A 23,914-nucleotide genomic window follows, 5' to 3' on the forward strand; every position below is an offset into this window, starting at 1 on the left:
CCCATACTCTCTTACCCTAGTTCGGGGCCGAAATTATTATTGATTCTCCCCGCGCGCGCCTCGCCTTGCAGCTGCCGCCAGCCCTTTGACAATCGTGGCCCACCAAAGAAAGCTGAGAACACCACACCGATCAACTGCCTGGTTCTCCTCCCTTTTGTCTCCCTGACATACGGACTTTTTGGGCAATTGTACTTTTTTGGATAGGAAACAGAGTGCAAGAGGTGCTCCCCCAGACTGAATTGCTGGGGAAGACTCGCAATGGCGTCCTCCAAGGTGAGTGTCCCCTCTTGGGATCCTCCCCAATGGACACCTGACCCTCCTGGGTTCGGCATTCCGGCAACACGAGAGATGGAGCGAGGAGGAGAAACAAAAGAAACCTCGCTCACCACCAACGCCCTGGGTGCGTTTCCGATATGTCTAGGATATACAAACCTCGCGACCGCTCTCGCACCGGCCGTCCATCTCGTCCACGTCCGTGCCGGGCGGGCTGACGCTCGCTCGGCAATCACACGCCCGAAATAACTCGCACTCGCTCCTCGGCAGCGCCCTCAACGGCACCCACCGCGTGACGCGACGCAAGAGCATGACAAACACCGGGGCCAACGTGGCCGCTGTGGCCGCCGCCCTCCAAGAGTCCGGCGACATGGCCATGCCGCTCCCCATTGCCGGCGCCGGCCGTCGCAGCACCGTCTCCAAGCACGGGCTGTCCCGGTCGGCTGTCGTAGGCAGCCTGCCCTCTCCACCAGCCAGCCTCCCGACCCGCCGGTTTGGAGCAGGCCCTGGAGAGGTGGCGGGCATGCAGGACGGCAGCGCCATCGACGACGAACCGAACATGTCCGGCGACGAGGCGGACGGGTCCGCATCCTCGACAGCCTTCCAGAAAGCCCGCGTCCGACGAGCGAGCGACGGTCAGCCCCTGGTCAAGGAAGGGGGCCGCAAGATCAACCGCCCGGAACTTCGCTGCGAGAAGTGCGGGAAGGGATACAAGCATAGCAGTTGCTTGAACAAGCATTTGTTTGTGCCCATTTTCCTTTCCCTACCCTTTCTCACCACGTGGTACCCGCGTGCGGAACCGGCCCTCTGTCCTCTTCCTCACTGCCGCTACCACTTCCACCACAACTCCCTCCTCCCGGCCGCGGATCCCTGGGTACTCGCGCGTTGAAAGGCTCCTGAATGTTGACTTGTCTGCTCTTTTTTTGTTTCCAGGTGGGAGCACACTCCCGAATGGTCCTACACATCCAAGCTCTTGATCTCCAAGCACCAGCAAGTCCAGCTGCTGGAAGCCGCCTCGGTCCTGGTGGCCATGAACAGCAACAACCCCACCGCCCGTCCGGGGCCGACCAACCCCCTCAACAACCCAACCGTCAACAACAACACCACCCCGCCCGACTCGGCCCGCGATTTCAGCAGCGATAGGGACTCTGCATCACCCGCCGCGAGCGGGTATTCGGAGCAACAAGATGCCGGATCGGCCGACACCACCCCGCCGCCGCAGCTGGACGCCTCCGGAAACCCCTACGCCCCCATTTCGTCATCATACTCGTACCGGAGCTTCGGCGGAAACCGCTACAGCAGCGGGAGCGGCCTGTCGCGATCATACCAGCAGCCGTACCCAGGCTACTCGACGTCGTCCATTGCCGGCAGCGTAACGAGCAACTCGGGCTTCGGCTCCGGCTTTGGCGGCCCCAGCAGCTTTGCCGGACACTTCCGGCAAGTCAGCCACGACCAACGCCCCACGTCTTCAGGCATGAACGCCACGGGCCAAGACGACCGCGAGCTCGCCGCCGCGGTGGAACTGCTGAGCTGCAGCTTCAATTCCAACGGCGGGGCCAGCAGCAGCTACCGCGGCGGCGTGCCACCAGACGCACCGCCCGTCCCGCCCCTCCCCGCTCAGTACCTCGACCCCACCACCGATATGCTGTCCGGCCCCGGAAGTTTCATCAACAGCTACCCTAGCAGGGCACCTGAGAGCTTCACGCGCGGTGAGAGGCGGTATACGCAGGCCAGCGTCGAGGCCAAGATGGAGGATGGCAGTGTGATGGACGATGACGACGACGAGGATATGAGGTCCAGGGCGAGGAGCGAGGAGGATGATGACGGGGTTTTTGGACGGATGGAGGAGTAAGTCTGGTCGCTCTCGTTGTGTGGTGAGTGTGACGGTGTGCAGTTGTGTCGGAATTTATGACCAACGGATGGATTGGATGGGATCACTGGTATGGCCGGGCTTGGTATGGATGGGTGGAATGGATATGACGGATTGGACGGACCGGTTTTTTGTCTCTTGGATGCTATCCTCAGTGTCTTTGTGTGTGTCGTCGGTTTTACGCCCAAGGACTTTTTGTATACCTATATGCAAGGCGTGTTCGAAGGCTTTTTTTTGTTTTGACGACCCGGTCGGCTGTTCCGCCGATGGCCTCTCGGCACCGGAGAGTGGAAGGGGAAGAGGGAGGCGATGGGGGTGGTGATGACCTAGCTTACCTGACCTATGCCTTCCTAACCCCTGGCTCCACGAGGTTAAAGCGAGGGCAGTGTGCGAGTGTTGGACGGGTCGGTTGAGGGATGCCATGGATGGTTTTTCTGGTTATGATCCTGGATGTTGCCGAGGACTGGGGATATTGTTTGGGTATAAGGTACCGGAGGTACTCACTCACACTTACCCGACCAACCTAGGTTGGGAGATGACCCCAATACAGCCTATATCTCCTCGCTTTCTGCTCCTCTGTGCTGCGTTCTTTGTAACTGTGTAGTGTGTTGAATCCGATCCGTAAGTGAGATGCAAAGGAGAGAGAGGATGAAACTGCCAGGTTAGGGACGGGGAAAGGGTTAAGAGCTGATGATGAGACGAGACGAGACGAGCTGAATGTACAGAGAAGCACATCCATGTCCTCCTCTCCGTCAGCCATCCATGACTCGGGGACGTGCAGGAAGGTCGTTTGCAGATGCTGCAACTGGCCGATGCGTCGGGGAATTTTTCTTGTCAGTGGTTTTGGTCTGGCTCTGGTTTGGAGGGCACCTCGGCGGGTTGGGGTTGGAGGACTCCATGTGGTTGCATGTGGTTTCGGTGTCCTGGGGTCGGGACTAGAGGGTGAGGTCGAGAGGGATTGTGATGGGTAGGACAGGCCAGGCTGTGTTTCCAGGACATCCAAGTGCATCAAGTAGTACTTCGTCGTAGGCGGAGGATGGATGGATGGCATCAATTTGGGATAGAAGAGGAATTGATAGAGAAGATACGACTGCTGGGCTACTTGTAGATTGGAAGACGGGTTTGGATGGATGGATGGATGGATGGACGGATGGGATGGGTTTTGTACGATGCGATAAGAAAATCAATGGAGGGACTTGGGCAAACAATGGAACTTAGTCTTGACGGTTTGACAGACTGGTTAATGGTTAACCTGGACCTGATGGCGATGGATTGCAACACCCAATGGTCCTTGAGTACCTGATGTTTAACAATTGAAGACACGGATGATTGTCTATATACTGAGGTCAGTGATTATCCCCCCCCTCCCTCCTCCTCCTCCTCCTCCTCCTTCTCCTCCTCCCTGTCCCACCTCAGCTAGACCACTTGCTTCTATCTCTTCCCATACATACATACCTGACCTGACATACAACGCTCTCGGTCCTCCCCGCCCCCCTCCGTCCCGCTGCCCAAACCCGAGCCCACCACCCAGTCCGGACTTTGGGCAAATCTGTCACTGACTGGGCCTGGAGGTGCCCGGTGGGGAATGATGAACATTGAGGTGACATGGCTTCGAACTCGAGATCCACTGTGAGGGGTTCCAAGTTCAAGGTGACATGAAGGCGGAGCGGAGCCCGGACGGACGGGACCCAGCGGCCGAGTGGGGAGACAGATCTCCGTCCGGGAGTCAAGCCAAGACTTGATGATGGCCAAGAGGACCGACCGACGTCATCACCCAGAGCTCCACTGATGTTGACGTTGGCGGGTGTGCCCCCACGACCTCAGGTATCCTACTACTGAGCTCGCATGGCCCCTACCTGGTAATGAAGGGAGTTGATAGCAATAGTTAAAGGGAGCTGGATTGGAGGTTTGGGAGGTTTGGGAGGGTTTGTTGGCGTGGTGCATCCCTGTGGTGGTGCTGCATTCCAGCGATTGAATACCCTAGTCTGGTCGTGCATGGAATGAGATATGGCGTCAGCAAAGCCCAAGGATGAGCTGAACAAGAAACCAGGAAATGACCTGTTTGCTTCGATCAACTTGCACTGCATTCAACCTAGACACCCAGTTTTGGATCAATTGTAATCCTTCTCGTTTTCAACAACCCAGTGATCCCAGGATCAACGCCAGCTGAGCGTCAGCATTCCTCCAAGTCAATTGTTTGTTTTTCCAATCAACAAACACCACTCGATACTCACCTCCCTCAGCTGACAGCTCATACCTATCCCAACCAATTCAACCTGACCCAAACTACCTACCTCCATCGTCATCCACCACACCAAAACACGAAGCATTGAGGCAACACCTCTTCGCCAACAGAGACAGCCTGACAGACAGATAGACAGAAAGCCACAATGCCCCGCACCGCTAAACACCGCACTCGCGGCGCCCCAACGACCCCGACCGCGGCGGTCGCCGCCACCACCACCACCATCACCGGAGTGACTACCGACCGGTCGGGGACAGGTCAACCTCGGCACCACCATCAATACCACACGCGACATCAATCCGCCAGCATCGCCAGCATCACCAGCAGCAGCAACGACAGCCCCAGAAGCAGCGTCAGCGGGGAACAACACGAGGAAGCGCAGGAGGATAAGACCGAAATCAAGAACGCGACTTCTAGAGTCGTCAACGGCCTGAAAACCGACACCACCGAGGCTCTGTCGTCTAGCAAAAAACACATCGGAGCTGCCGCCGCTCGCCTGCCCGAGCCGGTTCGGTTCGGGCTGGTTGTGGTGCTGAGTCTCGCGCTGGATGCGCTGGGACGGTGGTTTGTGGGGTATTGGACGGGGTATGAAGTTGGGAGGATTGAGAGGGAGGATTCAAAGGGGTGGGTTGAGGTTCTGTGGAGGGTGTAAGTATTCTTTTCTTCCGTCTCCTTTTTTAAACCCATTCAAGGCCGAAAGGGGATGGGTGATTCGCTCTGCTGGTCGGACAGAAACTGATACCGATGATACACAGGTTTGGCCTAGCCCTGGGCTGGTTCGGCGACTATGACGCCTACGATCTCGCGGCTCTTGCCGTTCTCTCGCATGGTCCCGCGGTAAGTCTACCCTGACAAGATCCAACGACGATGTTTCGAGGATTCTTCTTCTCCCATGACATAGCACAAACGTGAGGCGCACATTGCTGACCCCAACACAGACCTTCCTCACCACCCTCTTCTACAACATCCGCCTGACTACCTCCCTCGCGTACCTCGCCGTCGAGGCCCTCTCAACCTTCCTCCCCTTCCTCCTCCTCCGCCGCCTCTCCACCGCCCACTCCCCCACCCCGGACGTCCCCAACCGCGATATCGTCACCGACGCGAGCATCCAGCTCCTCACGGCGCTGCAGGCCGGGCTCGTCTACAGCGTCCTCCTCTTCCTCGTCGGGCGCTACCTCCTGCCCCAGGTCATGGTTCTTTATTTCCAGGACATCCCCACCATCCGCCCCTTCTCGGACGTGACTTTTGCCGGGTGGTTTGCCGGCGCCACCACCACCAGCGGCGGCAGCGGCTACCACGCGGCGGCCGCCGCCGCGACGGTGCAGGGGTTGTGTTTGCTCTCGGGCCTGGCGGCGGTGGGGTTCATCTTTGCCCCGCTGGTGACGACGCCGGCGCGGACGCAGGAGGATGAGCAGACGGATCAGTTCGATCCGGTGCAGGCTACCTTAGGGCAGACGGTGAAGTGGAATTTGTGGGGGTATACCACGCGCACCAAGGTGTCGGTGCGCAGGACGGCGGTGGCGATGGGGTTTGCGATGGTTGGGACGTATATTGATACGGCGCTGGGGATTCAAGGGGTGGAGGCGTATGGGGCGGCAGTCTATGCGGGAGTTTGGGCCGCCGCCGCGGTGGTGACGGGGTTGGCGTTGAGATTTGTGGGGGGGAGTGTTTGAGACGGTGGTGGTGACTGGATGGATGGGTGGATGGATATGCTTGGGACGCGAGGTGTCCTCTCGCGCAGTGTGTCCATGATTAGGGCAGGGTCTGGGAAGAGAGACGCAGGAAAGGAGAAGGCCAGTACGGGCAGCGCTGCCGTCAGAGGGGGCAGGGAGGTGTCCCTTCCTCCCCGTCCTCCGACGCGGGAGTTATGGTAATGACAGAAAGGGGAGCATCGTGGTGGATGCTGTTCCTCCTTTTCCCGTGTCCAGGCATACGAAATGCGTGGTTTTCTTACCCCTGAGAGGGGATGGTTGCTGTGGTTACGTACGTTAATGCAAAACAGAAGGCAGCAAGGCTGATTTGTTCCCCGGATGACATGTCGGAAGATTTGAGTATGTCGGACTTAGGCTGCAGGCCCGGGAACCGGGAGGGTGATCCGGCCGGGATTGAGTCTTAGCGCGGCCCGAGTCACGACACGGTTACGCATTCGCTAAGTACAGGACGGGACCGAGGCTTGTGATCCCGAGAAGGGGCGGCTAAGGAGGAACAAGGAGGGTGGTGTGTATGTAGACAGGGATGGCCTCAACGTCGTGCCCCTGAGGTAGCCTTCGTGTGACCGCACCAGTTAGTACTCCTCCATCCACATCACGGCCGTTGGCTTGACTCCTAGTCTTCACTTGAGCCGAGGTAGGCGTCGTTCGTCGGTCACGTCTTGGGGAAAGCTCAAGACACGATCACCATGTGAACAAGCGCCACTGCTCGCGTTTAATGGGACGATGGTCCGATCTGGTAGGCTGGCGCGCGCCTACGGCAGCGAGATACGCAGGATCTTGCGTCTGTTGCCCCGTGCCAAGGCCCAGCTGAGGTAGAAACTGCCTTGAGGAGGGTAAGGTAAGGCTTTCTCAGGCGCCTCTCGGCGCGGGGACGAGAAGGGGGGGGAGGGAGGAAGGGAGGGGGGGTTGGTCCCGTTCCCGATTGACAGTTACGACTATACGGAGGAGACTAGTAGATCGTAGGAGACTAATTGACGTGCCTCTTCGGATCGAGTAAGCGTTCCGAAAGAGCGGGAGCATGGAATTAGTCTTGCGGAGCATCTGCATGTATAACCATCCATGGATGGAGACACAGCCAAGACTAAGGTATGTACTATGTTGCCGCTGCTCCTACACAGTCCATATATAGCATATACATAACCTGGGGCACCACGTGCCGAAGTGGGCAAAATGGAACAATGGAAGGCTGGAGGATGGTCAGCTCTGGCCTCGCTGCGCCTTAGCTGAAAGATCGTGTGGTGGTTCCGACAAATGACAAGTCGGGAATCGGAATACGTCAATAATGTTCCGGACCCAGGCCCGGCCATAACCCTGAAATTGACCCACTTTAGTCCGGTCGGCCGGCGGCCTCCCGACCCACCAGATCGGATCACTTTCGGGCCTTGCTTGCTTGTGTCGCTCTCAATGCAACCCAACGTCGAATTGACTGTGACATTCATGTCGGGGGCTTGCAACGACACAACGAAACTACCTATGGAGGTATTCTGAACCAAAAAAACGGTCTTGAGATTGAGGTTGATGTTGCTGTTGTAGGTGGCTTGCACAGCACTCAACACACCGCCAACTACGCACTCGTAGCTCGTAGACTTCCCTTTACATAGCCCGTTTACGCAGACACGCAGATGCAGCGGTTTTAATTCCGCTCTCGAGAAAGCTTCGAGAACGCAGCTAGAATATGCATCAAGCACAGCAACCAATTGACCTTGCAGCACGTCAAGAAAAAACGCATCTTCTGGCCTCGATTTCCTTGAACACCAGCCAAGCTGCGCCACAACCCCCTGCCCGCAGAAGCGATCTTGTAGCCAATCAGCTTCCGCAGTGGTGCTAAGAGTTGTCCAAATCGGGTTTGCAGTTTGCAGTTTGTCAGCTAAACCGACTCAACTTCCAATGCTGAATCTGGTATGCTCTCACACAAACAAGAAATCCTGAACAAGACACAAAAAGAATCTTTGCTTTGTAATAACTCTGGACTTGGCATCCGTTTCTGGCAGAATGGTGGCTTTTCTGGCTGTGCTCCATCATGTCCCCCTTTACCGAGCGCCACACCGTTGGTCTAAGCGGCCTAAGCGCGAGGATGGCTGTGCGACGCCAGCCAAAGCTTGATTCCCATCCATAAGGTAACTTCCGACAGATGGACACCCGTGGGGTTTGCCCAAGTGAGCATCCATGGAAGATGTTTCATCCACACTGGCACACCATCATACCATGCCACCCGTGCTTCTTCCGGATGGGACAGTCCTCGACGTCCAGGTTCAGGGCATCTTCACTTCCTCCCGCCCTCACCCCTAGCTTGCCGGGTCAGTGCCCGCAGGCAGCCACGGGAGCCGAGGTTGACACATTTCTGTTGTTAGAGTCCTAGACTCAAGGGATATGCCCGATCCAGGCGACGTTGACATACCATGCCCGTTGAGGACAGTGACGACGTAACTGTGAATGAGGGGGCAGGGTGAAGCAACCATGTTGCAACTTAGACGCGCGCTCTCGCTCTCGCCGGGACCTGGTTAGAGCTATCCACTGCTCCGCCATCAATATTTCCCAAGTGCTTGCCCTTTCTATATAGTCTCCGCGAGTTCCTCTTTCTGGATGCCATTCGTTCGTTCATTCGTTCAATCCCTAACCCACTTACACACTTGCATCTGCATACTCCGCCATCGACTAAACTTCAACCCACCCATCGGAAACCGCCGAAAGACCCAGATGCCGGATGCCTACCATACACATCTACCGATCTAACATCTCGTTCCGTCATCTCTATTCCTGTAGCACCCACGGCATCTAACTCAGCCTTGCTGTGTCCTGCAGGCCCGGCCCGCAGTCCGCCCTATCTCGTGACTTACATCCGTGTCCGGGATTCTACCGGCCGGTCTTGTGGAGGAACGCTCAAGTGTGCGTTCCGCAACGGGCCAATGCCGGCCTCCCCGTACCGAGGGTTGTCGTCATAGTCGTTGTCGGGAAGCTGGACTGTGTTGGAGTTGTGGATGTCACCATCGTGATCGCCGTCGGTGTAGAAGCACTGGCTATACTAAGTGGAGGCTTAGGAGGGAGGAGGGAACAATATGAAAAGGGCTGGACGCCGCCGTCAGGTTGGGACATCATCACCATCGACAGCAACAGCGACAACATCATCACGAGGACCACGACTACTACCGCAACGAACACTTCGAGTCACACAACTATAACACCCCCTTCCTACCTTTGAGTCAACGGGCAAACACCACCAGGGTCACCACCACCAAAGAGACCTACATCACGAAATAGACCTAGCCAAACAGTCCTACCACTAGGCATACCATCAACCACAACCTATAAACCCCCCTCAACACCATGTACGAGTACGAGCAAATCATGACCTTCGACCAACCCATGAACCTGGGCATCAGCAGCAGCAGCACTTCCTCTCGCCATCAACACAGCCATTCCTCCTCCAGCACTTCCTCCTACTACCACTCTCCGTCTTCTTACACCACCATGTCCTCCTCCTCGTCCTCCCCGCGGTCGAAGAAGACGACCAAGTCCATCAAGTCGGACGACGCCCTCGACCTGCGCGGCCCGCTCGACGTGGACGGCAGCGTCAAGTCGATGGCGTCGGTGACCATGGTTGGGGACGTGGTTGTGCGCGACAGGATCGAGGCGTACGGGGATCTCGAGGTGGACGGGACGTTGAGCTGCGGCGGGAAAGTGAAGAGTATGGGGAACGTGAAGATTTCGGGGAGCGCGCTTTGCGGGTATGTTTTTTTTCTTTCTCTACTACTACTATATTTATGAATGCTGACTGTTGGGGAAATAGGGATAAAGTGAGGATCTTTGGGAAGCTCAAGATCAAGGGCACCCTCGAGGTCCAGGGGGATTTGGAAGTCTGGGGCAAGTTGACCATTAATGGGTACCTGTGAGTGTTTCTCCGGGCTTTCTTCCTTCCTTTCCCACGGGACAGTTTGGGGCTGACTTGGAGTGTGTCACACAAACAGCAAATGCCGGAACCTGACGGCGTATGACTCCCTCACCACCGTCGGCGACCAGTCGTGGTACGAGGTTGAGGAGACGGAAACGGTGCATGGCGCGAAGCTTGTGCAGCGCCGCTGAACTGCCTCTTTACCTCTCGACCTGCCTAGCTATGTGGGCTAGGTGATCAGTCCGGGGATTTTCTGCGGTCCTTAATGTTTTGTTTTGATCTCTATTTCTATTTCTCCTCTCTGGGGTTTCTGGGTCTCTGGGTTTGGGATGGCTTTTTTCTCTCTTTTCTCTTGGAGCATCAATCGCACTGTCTGGGCAAGACAAGGGGGGGGGGGGAGGGGGGGGGGGGTTATGATTATGAACGGGATGGAGGAATATGTTTGCCTTGTGGCTGCAGGTTCGGAGAAACATAACACCACTTTGGTATCGGGGTCGGGGACATTTTGGCATTTACTCTTTTTGTCATGTCTTATATTTCTGCTTTGCTCTGCATCTTGGGTCGGCATGGGCGGGGTTCAGAATTAGGGGACACATATCAACGGATGGATTAGACACATTGAGCTCAGTGCACTTTTCTCTCTACTTCTCATGTTTGTCTGGAAGGGATTGGGTGATCATGATGGATTTAGCTTGACGGTTTGGCTTTGAAGGCACATCAGGTGCCTCGCAATAAGGACACGGTCTTCAACAGTCAAGGAGTTCATTGAGCTTTGTTCGGCTATTAGACAACCTAGTCTCGAGTCCTCAACGGACGGCTTTAGGTAGCAAAATAACATTCTCCGAAACAAAGCATATGGATATGATGCTGCCTGCAAGTAGGAGACCCAAATTGCGGCTGCCTACCTGATGTTCCCCTCATGTTGTTGTCGTGCCATCACCCGTCCGCAATGATTCAGACCGAGAAATTGACATGATGGCTTCCAGATCACAGTGCCCGACGTTGCATCCTGGATTCCAGATAGAGACGCCGTGAGGCCTCACGCTAGTCAAGGCGTAGCGTACCTGAGCTTTGATGGTTGAGGTCTGGGGCATCGCGTCTTGGCGTCAAGAGCTGGAGTTTCAGCTCTTCGTTTGTTCACTTGTATCTCGGGACTAAGTATGTTCTGTTCATTCTCGAGATTGTTTTCGGGCCGTTGATTCAGCCTTGGTGATATAGGATGCATAAAAGAGTAAAGTGTAAAAATAATTTCATTGTACACGATTTAACTCAAGTCGATTGCTATCTCCTCCGTTATGTTGTTCGTTGTACTGTGTACAACCTGGAAGTGAAGTCAAACTACACAGCAGTTACCCCAACCCTCAAATGGTGTTTCAGCAGCGGCTGTGGGGAAGGTGTGAACAAATTCAGCCTCGCCAAGCCGGGCCACGGGTACTGCAGCAGTGGACCCACTCTGCACGCCTGTCAGTTTCCACTTTTCTCCCGTCGGCAGGTGATGTCCCCTGCCAATCGCAGGTCTGGCGCGACTCGAGGCTCCACAAGCGCGTTGCGCCCTTCACAACTCCCATCCATCATCACCACCACCATCAGGGCGTCGCTCATCCACAATCAACGCCGGCCCCGCACCTGAAAGACAGGGAGCTGGAAGCGCGGGATAGCGCGCTCGCTCCCATAAACACGCACACCACTGTTGCCGCACGCAAACCGACAGCACACGTCACCACCGAGATTGGCGCCTCCTTCCCCCCCCCCCCTCGCCGACGAAACGGCGACCACGCCGCCATGGCGGCTGCTGATGTCGTCCTCCCCGACATGGACGAGGCCATCTCGCCTCGCCAGCCCGCCCCCTCCATCGAACCCGCCATCCAGCCTGTCAGCCCCATCGACCCTCCCATCCCGCGCCTCGACCTCCGCGCCGACCCCGACGCCCAGGCTGCCGTCTCGGACTTCCTCGACTTCACCGAATACCTCCCCGCCGACATCACCCGCTCGCTGACCCTCATCGGCAACCTCAACAACACATACCAGGAGGAGTCAGCCCAAGTACACGAGCTCACCGCTGCCTGGGCCCGTCTCCCATCCTCGTCACATCCGGACAAGTCGACTGCCTCGGTCGATCTGCGCGCCGCCATCTCGGACCATGTTCGCCATGCCGTCAATCTGCGCGCCTTCTCGCTGGCCGAGGCCCGCCGCATGACCGAGAATGTCAACCGCCACTATGCGCGCGCCCGCACCATCCTGGCCAAGCTCGAGACCATACTCGAAAACTACCCGCCTCCCGAGGAACAGAAGAGCCCGACCGCCGTCGCAAAATCGCCCCAGGCGTCGCGACCACAAAAGTCTCGCGGCGACGGCCAGCGCGTGCGCCGTCCACGCGTCCCGCGGATCACGGTGCCCGGAGAGGTCCTTGCGCCGTATGAGTTGGACTACGGTGCATACACGAGCAGCTCCGAAAGCGGCTCCGAGGATGAGCGGGAAAAGGGGAAGAAGGAGGAGAGCGCAGGTAGGAAGACCACGCCTGCTCCGCAGACGACGCGTATCAAGGTTGTCAGGCAGCAGCAGCAGCAGTCTAGGACGCCTAAGCCAGCCCGCCAACCCCGCGCGAGGACGTCTGTCCCTCCGCCAAACCCCGAGACGGCCAACTTGTCGACGAGCGCCGTCATTGCGAAACTCGGGCCGCCGCCCGAGAACCCCGTCATCGGCGGGCCCGACGCTCCCTGGTGCCAACTTACTGAATACGAACTTGCTAAGCTCAGGAAGCGTATGAAGAAGAACGCGTCCTGGACGCCCAGCGACACCATGGTAGCTAGGGAGCTCAATGCACTGGGCAGAGGGGTCGAGGCGTTCCGCGCAGCCAAGCTCAAGGCCGAGCAGGAGGGCCGGCCGTTTGAGGGTGAGATGCCCGTCCCTTCGCTCGATCCGGCCACGGGGGAGATGCGCCTGCCACCGGGCGCTTTGACAGTTGAGGCGTTTACGTCGGAGGATAAAGCCCTCAGTAACCGCGGCATGAAGCTCAATGAGGCAAAGAAACTCAAGAGAGAAATGCTCGCCAAGCTGGCGGCTGAAGAGGCTGAAGAGTCTGCCAGGAAATTCGATGCGATTGCCCGGACTCTGATGTCAGATTCGGCCGCGGGGGCGGCCGCCGTCCCGGAACCGGCCAAGCCAGCAGGGAAGTCCAAAGCGCCGAGGAAACGCAAGAGGGACTCGGTTCCGGAAACTGAGGCCGAAAAGCCTGAGTCTGGGGAGGGTGTCTCGCAACGGGTGCAGATCAAGCGCACTAAGACCGAGACCCCAGTGCCTCCGCCCGTCCTGACGCCGAGCGGCTCGCAACTCACCCTTGAGACCTCCGCTCCGCCTCGACCGGCCGGCGTGCTTCAGTCCACGACGCCGATTCCCGTACCTATCCCCGGCCAGGACCAGTCTATCACGGCGAGGTCAGTCACGTCAGCTGCGTCGGGCACCTCTCCTGCCGGTTCTGCCATGGCCATTGTTCCCCCGATCAGAGTCCCGACGGAAACCCCCATCCCGCCACCCGTCATCTCTCCTCGCAAGTCCACCACCCCGATCCTGCCGCCGGTTCGCGAAACCCGCAAGACGCAAGCCACCCGTGTCCAAGAGCAGCAACAGCCACAACAGCCGGAAGTGCGCGCTGCTGCCCAAACCACGGCAGCCGCTTCCCGCTCTGCAAGCCGCTCGCTCACTCCCAAACCCGACACGGACCACGCCGCAACCACCACCACCACTGCCTCCACCACCTCCACCTCTCGTCGCCCAACCTCCCGCGGCAAAGCCACCAGCACCGAGCCGCAGCCGGGCCTCGCCGCAGACCGACCCCGACGCGCTAGTACCGCGCGGAACACGCCTGCGCCCGAGGCCGGCGGCGTGGCTGGCAGCGCCGGCACGGCCGCAGGAGCAGGGGGAGGCACCGCAGCAGCAGCCAAACCGGCAGGAAGCCGCCGCCAGAAACGCGCGCCGGGGGTCGTTAGTAAGACCATCGGCGGCGGGAACAGCGCGGTGGGCACGCGCAAGGCGGCGCCGAGGAAGAAGAGCGCCGGCGGGTCGGGTCGGAAGTCGTCAAGCAAGGCGGCTGCTGCTGCGGCGGCGGCGGCGGTGGCTGGGGATGGAGGGGAGATGGCGGAGGTGGAGGTGGATGACGAGGGGAATATCATTGACCCGGACGAGGAGAGGTATTGTCTTTGTAATGGGGTGAGTTATGGGATGATGATTCTGTGTGATAATGATGTGAGTTTTCTCCTTGTTTGATCTTTTTCTTTTATTCTGTTTTTTTCTTTTTTCTGTTGGGTTGGTTTTGATTGCTAACTGATTTTGTGTTTGTTGATATAGGGCTGCAAGTATGAATGGTTCCACCTCCCCTGCGTCGACCTCAAGGAGATCCCCGCCCGCACGACAAAGTGGTATTGCCCGGAGTGCAGGAAGTTGTTGGGGATTGGGGAGAAGGGGGAGGTTAGTGCGAGGGGAGTGAGGGCGTGAGCTAGGTTTGGACCAGGAGGAGGATGAGGAGAAGGGATAGGGATGGATAACTTGGGCGTGCATTTTCCTTTAACTAGGTCTCTCGAGAAGGGTGTTGGTAGCATTGCGTAGGGGGAATGGGGATTTATCTGGTTCTTCTATCTCAGCTGTGACGGCGGAGATAAACTACAGCTCAAGGTGGACAGGATGGGGGATAGGTTTGGTTGAAGGATTGGACGGCGCTGTTGTTGATGGGGTATGGGTATTATGGGGCGGTATTGTGTTCCTCGGGTCTTGCGTTTATCGTAGAGCGATGTCCACAGAGGCATAGGTTATCGACCTACAAAAGCTACTTTGATGATTGTCTCTTGTTCTACGACTACTACGAGTCAGGCGGTAGTCACCTATGGTGCAGATGCTCTTTGCCGGAGCCAAGAGTCAGTGCCGAAGAATCTTTCCACTACCCCTGAATGGCGGAAAAAGGGGGTCAACAAAACAGCAGAGACCGTGCGCTTCATTCGACTTTCTTGGGTGGTACTACTGTGGCTAGGTATTTTCATGACATGACTGAGACCTTGCAGACAATAACTAGTTTTGCAAGGAGCTAGTCTGGGATCAAATAGGAGACAAAAAAAAATCTGGAAACTGAGTTGCTTTGGTTGAATGACTGGAGAACCAGAGGGCAGTTCAGTAACCACACTGAGTGCTCTGTAATGTGTGTTTGCGCAATTTCGCATGTATGCAGCGAGATGATAGTGGGTTGGCAAAGAGGACAAGATAACAAGATAACAAGATGTCAGTGAACCACGTTGGCAAGGGACAAGACGCGAGATTGAAGCGATGAGGCGCACCACTTGGTCCAAGCAATCGCTGCGAGGCGATATTAGGGGAAAGCTGAAAAGTGAGGCGGCAGATAGATGATGCTGTGGGAGCTCACAAGACTCCATACAAGGCATTTTCTGTTCAAGGAGGTCGACGAAACTCACTCAGGGTCGGCTAGGAACTCTATCGCACTAGTAGTGAAAAAGACCATTTGATATCTCTTCATGAACCCACGCATATTTCCTATTATTTCTACTACTCATAACTATGCGTTGGCTGTCTGCAAACGGTTTCCGCTTGCACCGGCCCACCTGAAACACACAACAAGACACGCACCCGCCGCTGTCTTGGCCATGGCGGTTCATGACTCAAGCGACGGGCCAAGCCCGGGGATTGTGCTGTCAAGCTTGTCATGGACGTGTAAACCAGCGTAACACACCACCCCACGTATTATATTACGTTCCCGGATACAAAACGCCCTCCAAATGCTCGTTTTCTTTCTTTCATGCTGACCCTGCGTTCGCTGCAAATCACGTTACCCCATCAGCGGGAATCAGGCCATCTCTCCACACAAACCTCACAAGATGTTGACATCACGAAGTCCGATGTGACGGTTTTGCTTAGCTAAGGGCCGAATCGCCAGCTTCGTATTGTCGGGTGCCGACGACATTGACAACATTGATGGGGACGAGGATAGGGGGTGGAATTCGCCATCTTGGACTCACTCATATACACAGTTGGAGTCTTCCTATGACAGTCACCGAGGGAAGACCGAGGGAAAAAAAATGCACGTTGTGTTGTGTCCGGGCGGGAGGTAAAGCGGTGTGGCTACGGAGGATCACCTAGGTTGTGAATACCCGACCATTTACGTAGGTATGCGTACCCTTACTCTGAAGGGAAACTGGGTGGAAGAAAAGAGAATCCCGGGTCCGGTACTACTACTTACACAGTAGCATGCGTCTCAACATCCCGTGCTCCCTCCTGCAGGACGACAGAAGCGGACAATGGAATTTACAATCGGGAGGTCAGGCACGTTATGTACCGAGTAGAGTACGCACACAGGTGATAGTACCGATCGACCCGACTATTAGGTGGGAGAGAACGTTGCACTGCGCACGATGACGAAACTGTTGTGGTGCTTCGGACATGTCCGCCTGCCGGCGCGGGGGGGATTCCACATTTCTACTACAACACACAGCAGTTACTCAACTGCTCGGGTTTCCCACTCGAGTACCCCGTAAGCAAAGCACAAGAGCCCGACCGCCGGTGCGACGGAGTGTGTGCAGAGCTTTGTAGCTGCGCATAGCAGGGCTAATACAACAGGCGTGCTCAACGTTGGAACTGAGAACACAATAATTACGGAGGAAAAAAAGTGGCCATCCTAGCGTCGACGTCGGCGGCATCGAACATCACTCACGCCACCATCAACAGCACACAACGTCATCGAGAAGTGCAACACGACATAAGCAAACAAAGCACAACACCGGGAAACAACACAAGATGCTACACAACGGCCAACACCGCTACTTACCTGGGGCGTCGGAGGGTATTCGGGCTCTCTCAGGTGATCGGCCCCCGAAAAGACGGCAAGGTCTAGATTTCCAATCCCTCGGGTTTGTGGTAGGTAATAATAGTAGGAGCGTCTCTCAGCACCTAGTTGTCTCCCCCAAGTTTGTGTAACATCGTCACAACTTTGTGCTCCTGCGTAGGGAGGTAGGTAGTAAGAAGCCCTTATGCCACAAGGCTTGAGGGCGGTAGCAGACACAAGTGACATAACTATGTTTGCCATATGGTTTGGTCATTCTCCAGTCCGATCTAGGGATAAATATAGGGGCGAGTCTTGACGTGATGCCTACGCAAGCAGCTTACGTTAAGGCGGGCTATGATTTCATCCGGCATGAAAGTTTGGGGATTGCTTTGAGCAACAACAAACCCATACATTCCCCCAGCATAGACTGACCAATTACCTACCTATTTCCCTTACCGAATGGGATCCAACCCCAACAATGAGGTACATACGTACTAGCAGAGTAGCAGATGGCGACTGATGTATCCCGGCATTGCCCTTGTCTCGTGTCACGGCCCCGACCTGAGACATTTGTTTGATACTCTTCCGGAACCCACGACAAGGTTTTGGTGATGTTATGTTGCACAAACAAATCCCTCCTCTGAGGGCTGGATGGATGGTTGGCTGGGTCTCTGTCCGGATATGCCCGTCTACAGTCGACTTACTAGGTAGGCAAGAATACCTACGTCCAACATGAAGGTAGACCGGGCAACGGGGCCTGGCGGTGATGATCAGATCCTCCTGTCCTATGACGATCTCTTGCAGCCTGACTGCTCAGCTGTTCGACGTCCTGGTTCCCAACAGACCAGGGGATCGTCCCCAGACAGTAAGTGCTCTGTGAAGCAAAAAATGAATCCTGCCGGAGAACGACATCAAAGAAGCGCTCATCTTACTACACTCGGTGTCCACGGACTCGGGTTGCTGTGGCGGCGGAATTATCTGTAACACTATGGCACGACTGTAGCGTACATACTCTACATATGTACGTACAGAGACATGAACATGCGGCGGCCCGGCTAGGTATGCCACGCCATGTTCCCTTCCGTGACCGTATGTACAGCCGCACACACTTTGGTACTTAGCAGTAGTCCGTTGTTTGTTTGTGTTGTGAAGATCCAGCATCGAAGATCTCCGATCTCGAAAAGCACGAAAACCCTTGACGCCACCCACGCAATTCACTTGGCGCATCGCATCCGGCATGAGACGGGCCAGATCCTCCATGTGAGGGATGGAAATGTGGATGGGACCGCAGCGATTTCGCATCCTGCCGCTGCTGCTGTTTGTTGGTCGGCGGAGGCAACACAGGATGGGGAACGGAATCTGCTGTGCGATGAGCCCGAAACCTGGGACCGGAAAAGAGAGGAGGGTGGACCAAATGCTTTGGTTAGTTATGAAGTCTCGAGTTCATAGAAGCTCCTCGCGCAGAAAAGAACCTCGGACAGGCCGGCCGGCCGCTGTTACATGCAGCAATTAAGGCATCGTTTTGTTTTCCATGCAGGATCGAAGCCTGGACAGGTAGTTTCTGTGCAAGAAGGCTTCCTTCGTGGACGGACGGATTGGATAGGAACATCGAGAAGATTGGCAATGCAGGCAACGCTGCAGTCGGGCCGCTGTGGTGCTTCGCTCTAGTGGCTTTTCCTGGATTTATGGTTGCTTCATGTTGTCTGCTACTGTATTGGTGGTGTTGTCGTTTGTTGTCGTGTTGTTTTGCTGTTGCTGTCAGCAATGGAAGCCAAAAGCGAAACGCCTCACCCGCGAATCCCATTCATTGCCCCCCTTGCTTGGACGTGCAATGCTCGCCTCGGAAAGTGACCTTCCATGGGCGGGGATTCGGCCAAGCGGCGAGGTGTGTTTTTGGACTCGACTTCCGAGGTTGGGTGACAACGAGGCGGCAAACGATAAACACCGCCTTTTTCTTGGGTGTCACTTCGCGGCCTTGAGACCTTGAGATGTATTGATGAGATTTTGATGAAAGACTATCCAAGTCAAAGTGAAAGACAACGTCTGGGAGATGAGGGATGATTCAGATCCAAGTGGTTTGACCGGGGTCCTCCGCATTTGTTTGTCCTTGGCTTAGTTGCCGAGCGGACGCCATTTGACGCTCATCAGCGAGTCCCTGTCAGGGACAGGCACTGGCTCAGGAACTGGCTCAGGAACAGAGCCGGGATCCGAAGGATCCATGGCTTGATTCATGGGGCTAGCGACTCGGCAGCCCTGATCGTTAGTTATCGAGATACAAAAATGGCGACAGTTCGCTTGTCCCTTGTAAGAAACCCACAAATGCTATGAGGAAAACATCGCAGGCGAGGGCGCCGATTTGTCCTCCACAGGCAATGATGCAAATTGAATTCCAAGTCCCCGCGAGATTCGTTGTCGTCTTGTTGTTATAAAGTACCAATAGGCTTCATGCAGGACGAACGCGGTCGGCTGCCCGAAACATGAGCCGCTCGTCTCTTCCGTGACCCCGTCCTGCCCATGCTGGCCAATCACACCCCCGGAACCCCCTTGTTGAGGAATGTTGTCTGTCGCTGGGTGCAGACACAGGACGAAAAAGGGTGTGGCTTGCCTTGCAGGACCTGAACACCGAGTGGGCAAGTCTCCTTGACTTTGGAGATTGGATCTGGACAGGTTGGGAAGGAGATGAATCAATCCAAAACTCAAAACAAGATGTGATGGACCGGACCCAGAGATGAGAAAAGATCGGATTGCGGGTGGGAGACGGGAATCTGGCTTTTCTCCGTACACTACTGGTAGGTAAATACCTGATGTTACAGAATGACACGATGAACACGGGCGGCCATGGATGAGGAAGTGAAATGATTTCATTCCCCCTCTTTGCGCATCAAATTTACACGTGCATTACCGCATTACCCCCCTTGCCCGTATTCAGAGTGAGTTGTGGGGTCATGCCGTGGGGCAGACAGGGGGGTCCTGGAATTTGGCCGCAGGGAAAGAAGGGACCGATTCGTTCCAGGGGCTTTCTGGCGTGTGCACCTCGCCGTTGCCCAGTCTGGTCCCGTCAGGTCCAGGTGGAGAGTGGAGAGTCTCCAGTTCTGCTGCTGCCCTGTCCTGCCCTGCCTGGCCCTGGCAGAAGCGCAGAAGCGCGGAACCGCACACCTGAGTGGGCAGGGCACCGTGTCCACCTATCCGCGGGCGCTCGGCGACGAAGCACCACACCATTCGGGTTGCGAGCGCTGGGACAGACAGAGAAACACGTCCAAACTTTCTCCCACATTCCAACCTTCCTTTCTCTCTGCCCACTGCCTTCTACCCCCTACTCCCCCTTCCCCTACCGGTACAACCTCACCTCCAATCCTCCAACGCCCATCCTCTCCCTCGCTACCCTCCCCTTTCCCTCGTTAACGTCTTTCTTTTTGTCTCTATCCCATCACCACCACGTGTTCTGGCGACGTTGGCTGCCAGGTTGGAGGGAAGAAAAACGCGAAGCGTCCTCTCTGTCCGCGACTGAAGACCACCTACACTACAGCATTCTGCGGCACAGTCCACCTGGGAAAATATCCTTCTCTGTGCCCCCTCGCCTCACCTTGGTCATCGCTGTCGGACGCTTCTTTCGATTCTTTGGTCCATCGCATATTTCCTCAGTCGTTGGATCCTCCATTGTCCCGGCCCTGTTTGCCCGAAGTCCCCGTCTTCGCTTCCTCTTCGTACCTGTAACCTTGTTCCATTCTTGACCCGGCTGCTCTCTCCATTTTTTCCCCTCCCGTTCGCTTCCTCCGCCGGGTTCGACACGAAAACCACGAGACATCGCAAGACCAACCGACTTTGCTTTTTCACGCCTGGAATCCCTCGTCCTCTCTGTTTGGTCTTGCCAGTCTACCACTTCGAACATACCTCCTCTCTTCGTTTACTCCGATGTCGCCATTCCAATAGCCGAAGCATCTGTAGGCGTCCACAGCGGCACTGCAACTCTCATACTCCAACAACCCGGACCACAACCAGTTCCGAACCGACATACCAATTGTCGCCGTTGTCGACGCCTTTGTTCCCCCTCTTATACACACGACCTCCACCCCGTTCAGTCACAACACCTCAACCCCCCCATTCTCGGTCGCAGGCGTCCTTCGATTCTAGTGTCAACGCTCTTTGAGGATTTCCTATCCCTCCATATTTCTTCCCACTCCACTGCAACAAACTTCGGAGGTCCTTAGGTAGGTGTTGCTGCCAGCCTTGTCTCACCATCCACGCTCCCCAAACCCCCGGCTGGCTGGCATGTCCCGCGGCCGAACACAGGCTACACTGGTGCTTGGTTTCTCAGCATGACACGACCTGTTGCGTCAGTCTACCATTTTTGGATCTTGATGGACTGACAGCCTTGTCAGCCAGTATTACTACCGACCTCACAACCTGTCCTCGATCAGCATACATCATCCTCCGACAACCAGGTCCGATCCCGCGTGTCGAGGCACCGATCTCACCTGATAGTCGCCCATAGTTCTAGCCTTCGACATGGCTGCTCTCGTACACGGTTACCCGCAGCAGACGGGCACTGTTACCGTCCTCCAGGGTAGGCCGTCATCGGCCGGAGGGGTACTACAGTCTGTCCCCATTCAACCAAACCCCACCTTCGTGCCTGGCGCAAGCAACAGGTCTCATGGACACTCTTCCTCGTCTGTCGTTCCTGGAGCATACCGGGGCGTGGGCTTGGTCCAACAGCAATATGGTCTCCGGAGTTTGCCGAATCTCAGCTCGACGACCCAATGGCAGCAAGCAAGGACGAGGCGGGGATCGTCTTCTTCGTCTTTGCCAACAGTGCAGACGCTCGACTACCTTCAACCTGCCTTGCCTGCCTTGGCTCGGCCCCGGTACCCGGCCAGCGCCTCCATGACCAACTTGCCTAGCACAGCGGTTGGGGCACAAGCTATTCCGGGTGTCCGCGACGATTCTGCGCTTCCAGCTCTTGGTGCGAGGAGGGGCTCGGGCTCGTCCCGTCCGCCGCAGTCGAATAGTTCTTCGGCGTCGTCCACACCTACTGGGGCATCCACGCCCACCCGGCCGACACCCGAGAGGTATAGGCGCTCTGCTGCCCTGCGCTCGGACTCGTCTGGGTCGTCTGCTCCGGCGACTTCGAGCCCTCAATTGAGGCCGTCGCCGCCGGCTACGCAAAACAGGCCGAATAGCTTTCTCGGCACTCCGTCTGGATCGCCGGCCAATGATTCCGCCGTCTCCGTTCAGCCACAAGAAGGGGTCAAGAGGGGCCGCAGGCGCAGCATGCCTGCTCTGGAGTCCGGGTTCCCGATCCACTTGCTTCCCCGCGACCCCAGGCTTCCTACTGAGATTGCTCGTCCCAAGAGTGCTGATACCGAGAGACAACACTCGACGTGCCTTGACAAGGAGGAGCGTGCTTGGGCCACGCCCATTAATACTAATGTTCCTGCTCGTCCGCCATCCGTAAGTCCCCCTACCCACTAATTGCACCATACGACCACGCTTTGGCCTCTTGGCGGATCCCCCCTTTTTCCCACATTTCCAAACTGGCTCAAACGCTAAACGCTCAAATAGTCCGCTAGCCGCAACGGCTCCGATTCCTCGGTTAGCCCCACCACGCTTACTCCCTCCGAACCTACATCTACCGGCCCCGTGGTGGATGTTCCTCCGCGAACCTCTTCAACCGATGCCACTAACAAACGGCCTGCGAATCCCTCACCTCTGTCGAAGCCGGTGACAATGAGCGCCGAGCAGGCTTCTCAGTCGCCAGCAGACGAAAACAAGGCAACGACCAACTCTCCGGCCCCGCAGCGCTACGAGAGTCCGGCTGTGAAGCAATTGACCGCTATCAACGAGAAGCGGGGCAAGTCGAAGAGCAAGACATCGCGCCTGCGTCGGGCGTTCTCGTTTGGCAGTGCCGCCGAATTCCGGAAGGCCGCGAATGAGGGCGATGACAGCAAGGATCGGGATGCGAAGGATGCGTACGATGAGGAGCAGGCTCGGATCGCTGAGCGCCAGGAGGCGGGGGGTATTGGCAACAACATCTACGCGGGTGGCAGGTTCTTCCATGGATCGACGGACAACCTTTCGATCTCATCCACGGCATCCTCGGCTTCGATTATGATTCGCAAGATGGGCCATGGCATGAAGAAGGGTACTCGGTCTCTTGTGCGGTTGTTCAGGCCGAAGGCGTCCAAGGTACAGCCGGTAGAGCCTCCGCTGGTGGAGGACGTCGCTGAAACGGCTGTCTCGCTCGTCACGGTGGAGGCTGAGCGGGATCGGGTCAATGTGCACCCAGATCCAAAGGCGCCAGGAGGTGGCACTGGATTCCCGCATCTCGAGAGGAACTCGATGGACGCGACCAAGGCGCCCGCTCCTGAGCAGGCACGGACGGGTAGCTCGGGAACAGACAGCACAGCCCCATCACCACGGAAGACCATCGTTGGCGGAGAGAAGGAGCGTCAGGAGGCTTTGGCTGGTGCCGGTGCTGCCGGTGCCGGTACCCCTACCGGAACCAGCACCAGCCCTGTTGTGCGCAAGGGGATCTTGAAGAGTATGTCTCACTCTCCTGGAACTGTGTGAACTTGACTGACGTTTTTTTCCAGACCGCAACGGGCAGACCCCTTCGCCGCGTCCCCCGGAGAACAAGAGCTCGGCATCTGAACTTCCTCCTGTGCCTTCGATGTCGGACTCTCCGAACTCAAGTGCTCCGAGCACCCCTAACGACGATGCCCAGCGGCGCGGCGGCGCTCTGGCGATTGGGAGCGAAGACTACTTCGTTTCGGCTCTCCGGCTCCGGCAAGACGCCAAGAGCGGTTCCAGCACGCCGCAGCCCGTCAAGCGCTGCGCAACCTTCAGCCCGCGGATCGTCTTCTTTGAGACATGGCCGAGCCAGGAGTACGACCGTCGCGGAGACATTGCCACGTGCAACCGTCTGACGCCGATGTTGGCGCAGCAGATCAAGGAGGAGCTGAACAGCTTCAAGATGGTGAGTTGTTCTGGGTTGGGAGAGAGAGAGAGTCAGGATCGATGACTAACGGGTTTCGACAACAGGAGATGGAGGTCCACGAGAACTCTAAGATTTACACCCACTTCTTCTGAATGCGGGGACGGGTGTGAT

The 23,914-nt window shown here is 56.7% G+C and overlaps 7 protein-coding genes across 7 annotated transcripts; 5 read left to right on the top strand and 2 right to left on the bottom strand.

Moving 5' to 3' along the window:
- Positions 1-258: 258 nt before the first annotated feature.
- Positions 259-2,125, top strand: VTJ04DRAFT_451 (uncharacterized protein; the record flags this gene model as incomplete). Its single annotated transcript, XM_069362526.1, has 3 exons — positions 259-273; positions 422-1,014; positions 1,207-2,125. 3 exons carry the CDS (start codon positions 259-261, stop codon positions 2,123-2,125), a joined length of 1,527 nt encoding a protein of 508 aa, XP_069223061.1.
- A 54-nt stretch (positions 2,126-2,179) lies between these two features.
- VTJ04DRAFT_452 (uncharacterized protein) lies at positions 2,180-2,566 on the bottom strand (the record flags this gene model as incomplete). Its single annotated transcript, XM_069362537.1, has 1 exon — positions 2,180-2,566. One exon carries the CDS (start codon positions 2,564-2,566, stop codon positions 2,180-2,182), a length of 387 nt encoding a protein of 128 aa, XP_069223062.1.
- A 1,967-nt stretch (positions 2,567-4,533) lies between these two features.
- On the top strand, positions 4,534-6,061 carry VTJ04DRAFT_453 (uncharacterized protein; the record flags this gene model as incomplete). The annotated part of the gene is made up of 3 exons (XM_069362548.1): positions 4,534-5,036; positions 5,144-5,225; positions 5,327-6,061. The coding sequence occupies 3 exons, from the start codon at positions 4,534-4,536 to the stop codon at positions 6,059-6,061; spliced, it is 1,320 nt and encodes a 439-aa protein (XP_069223063.1).
- Positions 6,062-9,424: 3,363 nt separating this feature from the next.
- VTJ04DRAFT_454 (uncharacterized protein) lies at positions 9,425-10,180 on the top strand (the record flags this gene model as incomplete). Its single annotated transcript, XM_069362559.1, has 3 exons — positions 9,425-9,825; positions 9,888-9,986; positions 10,066-10,180. 3 exons carry the CDS (start codon positions 9,425-9,427, stop codon positions 10,178-10,180), a joined length of 615 nt encoding a protein of 204 aa, XP_069223064.1.
- A 1,174-nt stretch (positions 10,181-11,354) lies between these two features.
- VTJ04DRAFT_455 (uncharacterized protein) lies at positions 11,355-14,480 on the top strand (the record flags this gene model as incomplete). The annotated part of the gene is made up of 2 exons (XM_069362570.1): positions 11,355-14,231; positions 14,334-14,480. 2 exons carry the CDS (start codon positions 11,355-11,357, stop codon positions 14,478-14,480), a joined length of 3,024 nt encoding a protein of 1,007 aa, XP_069223065.1.
- Positions 14,481-19,752: 5,272 nt separating this feature from the next.
- On the bottom strand, positions 19,753-20,028 carry VTJ04DRAFT_456 (uncharacterized protein; the record flags this gene model as incomplete). The annotated part of the gene is made up of 1 exon (XM_069362580.1): positions 19,753-20,028. The coding sequence occupies one exon, from the start codon at positions 20,026-20,028 to the stop codon at positions 19,753-19,755; it is 276 nt and encodes a 91-aa protein (XP_069223066.1).
- A 1,287-nt stretch (positions 20,029-21,315) lies between these two features.
- VTJ04DRAFT_457 (uncharacterized protein) lies at positions 21,316-23,895 on the top strand (the record flags this gene model as incomplete). Its single annotated transcript, XM_069362591.1, has 4 exons — positions 21,316-22,257; positions 22,369-23,347; positions 23,400-23,782; positions 23,848-23,895. The coding sequence occupies 4 exons, from the start codon at positions 21,316-21,318 to the stop codon at positions 23,893-23,895; spliced, it is 2,352 nt and encodes a 783-aa protein (XP_069223067.1).
- Positions 23,896-23,914: the final 19 nt, after the last annotated feature.

This window comes from Mycothermus thermophilus (genome assembly GCF_041956435.1).
Source record: "Mycothermus thermophilus strain CBS 625.91 unplaced genomic scaffold VTJ04scaffold_1, whole genome shotgun sequence".
In the NCBI taxonomy this organism is placed as follows: domain Eukaryota; kingdom Fungi; phylum Ascomycota; class Sordariomycetes; order Sordariales; family Chaetomiaceae; genus Mycothermus; species Mycothermus thermophilus.